The 6,000-nt window shown below is 40.4% G+C and overlaps 1 protein-coding gene across 1 annotated transcript; it reads left to right on the top strand.

Moving 5' to 3' along the window:
- The first annotated feature begins 1,416 nt into the window (after window positions 1-1,416).
- On the top strand, window positions 1,417-4,708 carry LOC109737873 (respiratory burst oxidase homolog protein B-like). The gene is made up of 7 exons (XM_073503351.1): window positions 1,417-1,499; window positions 2,062-2,164; window positions 2,399-2,472; window positions 2,562-2,712; window positions 2,833-2,979; window positions 3,068-3,204; window positions 3,296-4,708. The coding sequence occupies exons 1-7, from the start codon at window positions 1,417-1,419 to the stop codon at window positions 3,828-3,830; spliced, it is 1,230 nt and encodes a 409-aa protein (XP_073359452.1). The 3' UTR covers window positions 3,831-4,708.
- Window positions 4,709-6,000: the final 1,292 nt, after the last annotated feature.

Below are 6,000 nucleotides of genomic sequence, written 5' to 3'. Positions count from 1 at the left end.
GCTTTTCGATGCTTTGAGCAATGTAGTTATATTTCAACTCATGCCGTTCCGGGATGCTCATGAGTTATGGACAAAGCTTCAAGATAAATATGGCGTGTCCAAGTTTTGTGGGGATGATTGTTCTCCCTCCACCTCCGGTCGTGTTGTCTTCTCAACTTCTTCTACTTCACCTACATGTGGTTTGCCACAAGGTAATGACATGGTGAGTAGTGGTATTCATTGCAATGATGATAGTGTGCTTGTTCTTGGTGATTCTTCATCACTATCTTATTGCAATGGTCCTTCTTTGGACTTTAACACTTCGAGCACCTTACATGTTTCACATGCTCGTGTTGGTAGTCCTTGCATATCATGTAGAAATTGCTTGCTCAAATCTCATGATGATATGCTTGCTATGTCTTGTTGCCATGATGAAAATGTATCTATTTCCTCGAATTGTTGTGCTAACAATGTAGAGGAAACCCAACACTCCATGGAACAAGATGTGGTCTTGAATGGTGCTTCAAGGGATCCCACATCATCATCTATTGCTTTTTGCCTTATGGCCAAGGCTTCAAAGGTATCTCCCACTTTGAATCCCAATATATCTTGTGATAATATTGATGATGGCAAGAGTGATGATGATGTCGATTATGATGAAGAGAATGATGATGTTGCCTCCTTAAAAGTTAAGGGGGAAGTTATTTTTAAAGCTCTTCTTAAGAATAAAATTGCTCGTTCCAACTTCATGGAAATCATGTCTATTGCTATTGAGGGCAAGAAATATATTGATGAGTTGGAATCTCGTCTTGAGGAGCATGAGGTCACCATTGATTCAATGACATCCACTGGGAGAAGCGCGCCGCAGACTCTCATGGCTCGTCGGCGCCCGAAAATGAGGAGCTAGCTCTCCGCATGGCCCTCCACTTGTCCCGGCAGAACCGGGGCGGCTGAGACGATGGGCGTATAGGAGCCCAAAATTAGGTGTCCGCCGCGGTAGATGGTCTAACACACTAAAACGTGTCTACCTACATCCGTCCATTGAGAAAAAAGTTACTTCATCCTTTTCGGTTTATAGGGCTCAATTCAAAAATCTCACCAATCAAGATAGATGGTGAGTGGTGAAATACTTTTTGTAATTTGCAAAAGCACCCAATTAATGCTCTTGTTTTCCTCAAACAATTATGTTTACCAATGTATTAATTGCAATGCATGCATGCAAATCTGAACTTGTGATGGAGAACAACCAAATTGAGCCTTATAAAATGGAAAAACTAAGATTTTGAGATAAGTCCTACAAACCAGAAAGAAGGGAGTAGTCTGTGAAAGGAGGGATTATTATCGAAGCCAAGGAGCGACATATTCTTCCTCCATTAATGGCAGGTGTCGCAGACGTTGCTGCGCGCGGCGGCCGAGGTGAAACTAGAGTGAACGACAATGGCCGCGTCCCCGTCGGGGCACGCCACCAAGACGGTCCGCGACCATGAGAGCTGGATGTACCTGACAGTCCCAGCCCTCTTGTAGGCCTGCAAGAGAATTATCAGAAAGGTTCGATGGAACAAGTTCCGCATGCATTTGCTAAAGGTACTTTACACTAAGGCCGCTCGATTTGTAGTAGATTGTTTATTTTCTTCCTTGGGAACAAAGAGAACAGGCCGTGGTTTGGTTCTTTCTGACTGTTAATTAGTAATGTAGTAGGGTACTGTATACTCCCACATCTCATAATATAAAAACGTTTTTGACACTATATTAGTGTCAAAAATACTGTTATATTATGGGATGGAGGGAGTAGCTATTTGCTAATCGATGACACTAGTGTCAAAATTACTCTTATATTATGAGACGGTGAGAATACTAATCATATACAGTACTATACAGGCTATATTCCTTCGTGGAAACATGCTGTCTCTTATCATGGCAAAGCCATATGGTTTCGAATTCGAGAGTGGGATGCATCTGTTTCTCAAGTGCACTGATACCTCGTCTTCTAAATGGTACTATCACTTTACACCCTTGTGCAGACATGCATGCCTGAACAAGATATCACTGTATGATTTTAGCTTATACCTGATGACCTTGCAGGCATCGTTTTCCCATCACCCCTGCACCTGGAGATGACTATCTCACTGTGCATATCCGCACCCTGGGTGACTGGCCATCTCATCTCCGGAACTTGTTCACAGAGGTGAGTTCAGACAAATACAAAAGCAATTGGTTCGTGCATTGAATAATTACAGGAGAGCGAGATTAATGTGGATTAGCCTTTTATTTTACTTTTCTTGTATGATCCGACACTCTTCAGAAAATTATTATGGATGCATGCATCAAATCAATCGATTCAAAGGACGGAGATAGATTTCATTTTTGATAAAATGTGGATTGTCCAAAAAATGAAGAATTTAATCTTGTATTCATACAGTATATTGGTGCGGGCCGTGCGGCTGAACCGTTGTTGCTTGATGGAAACCGTGTTACTTCTAAGACTGAAATCAGGTGACCTTGTTTCTTTCACAATGCAAATTCAATTAGTTTTGAGTAAAAAAATTATTAATGTATCATCATCATCCATGTGTCTCCTTCAGGCTTCCTGCAATCTTTATTGATGGCCCGTATAGTGCACCGGTGCAAAATTACAAGCAATACGACATTCTTTTGCTCATCGGTCTTGGGTCGGGTGTCACTACTTTCTTCAGCATACTAAAAGATACCTTGAATAATATCAAGTCCAGCGATGTAAATTTCCTCCACCGCAAAGTATTCCAAATGTTATGCTCATATAGCTTAAAGAAGAGAACATAACAGTCATTCCTTTTCAAGAAAGAATATAACTGACAAAATTAGTTGATGGAACAGGAGGTGGAAAGCACACATGGGCCTGAGGTAGTCAGCTTCAAGAACAATTGGCCAGCAAAAGCTTACTTTTACTGGGTTACAGGGGAGCAAGGATCCTTCGACTGGCGCAAAGGACTCATGAATGAAATTGCTGAGAGAGATCACAGTGTACTTATCTCACTCGATGTCTTCCTTAAATTTATCGGGATGTCCGGTAACATAACCAGGAAGTGGTCTAAAAATATGGCAATTGCAGAGTGTAATAGAGGTCCACAATTATCTCACCAGCGTGTATGTAGAAGGCGATGCAAGGTCGGCGTTTATTGCCATGGTTCAGTCACTCCAACATGCCAAATATGGCGTGGATATCATATCTAGAACTAGAACCAAGGGATCTTCCCACCTTTTCTCATCCCATCTCACGTGTCCGGTTCCTTGATTTTCTGGTATATCTGTTTCTGATACGTCTACTGTGGATTCAGACACATTTTGCAAGACCTAACTGGAGAAGAGTTTTTTCTTCTTTGGCCGTTGCTCACAAGAACGCTCGCATTGGTGAGCTAAATTTGCAAACAATTTATCATATAAGATTTAAACTTCGTGGTACAGTTGTTAATATGTACAAGAATCTGCAGGTGTATTCTATTGTGAATCTTCCACGCTCACGAAAGAACTCAAGGATCTTTCGAAAGAATTCAGCCAGACATCCACAACTAGGTTCAATTTCCACAATGGGAATTCAAATTAATGGAATTAAACTTCACAGTACTATTGTGGATGCATTTATGAATTTTGTTAATGCTATATTTTTTGATTTAGCAATGGATAGATGCATAAATATGTTTTTGTACCTTTTTGGTTTATTATGGATGATTGGGTTTATGTATTTTTATGCTCTTTTAGATGAACTAGGACTAGTTACTTCAGAAGCTGTAGTACAGAAACAACCGAACAGAAGATTGACATCCCAATTCGCAGATATGTTGAAAAGTAATACAGAAAGAACAAAAATACCATAACAGAAAGCTAGGTGCATGTTGCCGGCAGCGGCAGTACTGACCGTTTGTTTCCGCATGCTCCATCACTCTCGGCAAAAGTGATTTTTCATTACGCAATACACTAACCATTTAGACGCACAAATGGAACTAAAAAAGGACATTTATGTTTGTGTTCTGCGTATGATGATTCAAGTAAATGGATGCTCCATACCTTTCCATCAAACATGTATGCTAAAAAACACTAAACAATTTATAAGGAATCACCAAGTTAGTGGCAGGATTATACAAGTGTACAAATGCAGTGCAAAAAAAGGCTAATTACACATCAGTAAATTCATTTCACACTAGCTATACTAGCATGTATGCCCGTGCGTTGCAGCCGGGAAGGAAATTAATTTATGTGTACTCAGATTTAATGAGAATGGTATGCGCAAGCCCATTGCCCAATATTTCGCCATGAAGAGAACACTCCCTTCGTCCGGGTGCATATGACACCTAAGGAGATTATTGCTGCAATTAGAAGCTTATGCATGCATGCATTGGTCAGCCACCCATTTCTTCGCTTTTTTCAAGAATGCATGCAGGCGAAACCATCATCTGTATCTAAATACGTTCAAAAATTTTATGTTTGTTCCAAGTCAAACTTTTTAAAGCTTGACAAATCCAACTTTATTGAAAAAATTGCTAATACTATCAAATATGAACAAAAAGAAAATAGTGTCTTTTTCTCATGAATTCTTTATCTCTCCTTCTCTTTTTATCCCATTAATTTCTTTCCATCTTCATGACTCACGGATACCCTCTCTGTGCGTCTTTTTCTCACATTAATTCCGCCATACATATTTCCCTCACAAATACAAATCTTAATTCCTTTCCTTCTTCATTCCGAATCGACCATATATTTCTCTCACAAATACAAATCGTAATTCCTTTCCTTCACATAAGCCTTTCCCTCAGCAGCCAAATAAGGCTTTCCTTCACATATTATGTCCACAGGACCTGCAACACTACCTAAGTGAACATCATCACTAGCGCTGCATCTTCCATATCTGATGTATTAACATCAACGGGCAGCATGAGAAGCAGAGAACATGCTAATCGATATGCAGACAACATGTTAGTCAGCCATCTACTTTTGCAACTTGCTCCCCAACCTGACCTGGCGTAGGAAAATAAATGTCACATATTTCTCAACACCACAGCACACTAGAGAGCAGAGAACAACCTGGAGTACATACCAGTTTCTCCCTCCACAATCAGTAAGTCATCTCTATCAGAGAAGGATACTTCCTTTGTTCCTAAATATAAGATGTTTTAGCATTTTTCTGATTCTATCTAGACCCATTTTAATGTGTACGTTCACTCATTTTAATCCATATGTAGTCTACATTGAAACTATCTAAAACATCTACACATGACATATCTTCCAAATTTTCTCCATGGGGAAGCCAATTTTGCAGTTTAACATAAGTATCCGAACAAGTTACAGATCAATGTCTCAAGCCGATAAGAATCATGACATAACCTACTAGTACATTATTTGAAGCCAAGATAATGCATGATTTCTATGTGGTTTCTGGCCTGTTTACTCCTGCATAGATTGCTCGAGTTATCTTCCACATCGAGCGGACTGCCTCCACTCGCGGACTATTCTTGGTTTAGGGTTTAAGTGCTTCCACTGCATATATCACAAATGATGTCCGAACAAACACATACAAACTAATGTAACATGAAAATTTATACCACATGGCATTAAAACAATGGAGAATAAACTTGTACAAACGTGTTGACATGGTGCATGGGAATGGGATGGATGCCTGCATTTGTTGGTTAAATGTGGCAAAGATAGAAGGATGTGTTGCATACCTTCATACTGGACATCTAGAAATTTGTGGTTGATGTTGCCCAGCTGGTGCTGCAGACATCTAGCACTACTGCAGGATGGTCCAAACGTGAAACTACAATCAGATCTAGGTCAGGGGAGTCTCGAGGGGCCCACAAGGTTGGGGGGCGCGCCCTCCACCCTTCTGGCCGCCTCGAGGCTCTTCTGACATGCACTCCAAGTCTCATGGGTGTCTTCTGGTCCAAGAAAAATCATCGTGAAGTTTCATTCCATTTGGACTCGATTTGGTATTCCTTTTCTGCGGAACTCTAAATAAGGGAAAAAACAAAAACTGGCACTGGGCTCTAG

Source organism: Aegilops tauschii, chromosome 1 (assembly GCF_002575655.3).
Source record: "Aegilops tauschii subsp. strangulata cultivar AL8/78 chromosome 1, Aet v6.0, whole genome shotgun sequence".
Classification (NCBI taxonomy): Eukaryota; Viridiplantae; Streptophyta; class Magnoliopsida; order Poales; family Poaceae; genus Aegilops; species Aegilops tauschii.
This window is presented reverse-complemented; position numbering and strand designations above follow the sequence as displayed.

Excerpts from the sequence above, each read along its gene's own strand:
- LOC109737873 (XM_073503351.1), top strand. The coding sequence starts at position 1,417 with ATGGCCGCGTCCCCGTCGGGGCACGCCACCAAGACGGTCCGCGACCAT. Across the intron at positions 1,500-2,061 it reads CTGACAGTCCCAGCCCTCTT|GCATCGTTTTCCCATCACCC; the intron begins GTAGGCCTGCAA and ends ATGACCTTGCAG. Across the intron at positions 2,713-2,832 it reads ATAATATCAAGTCCAGCGAT|GAGGTGGAAAGCACACATGG; the intron begins GTAAATTTCCTC and ends TTGATGGAACAG.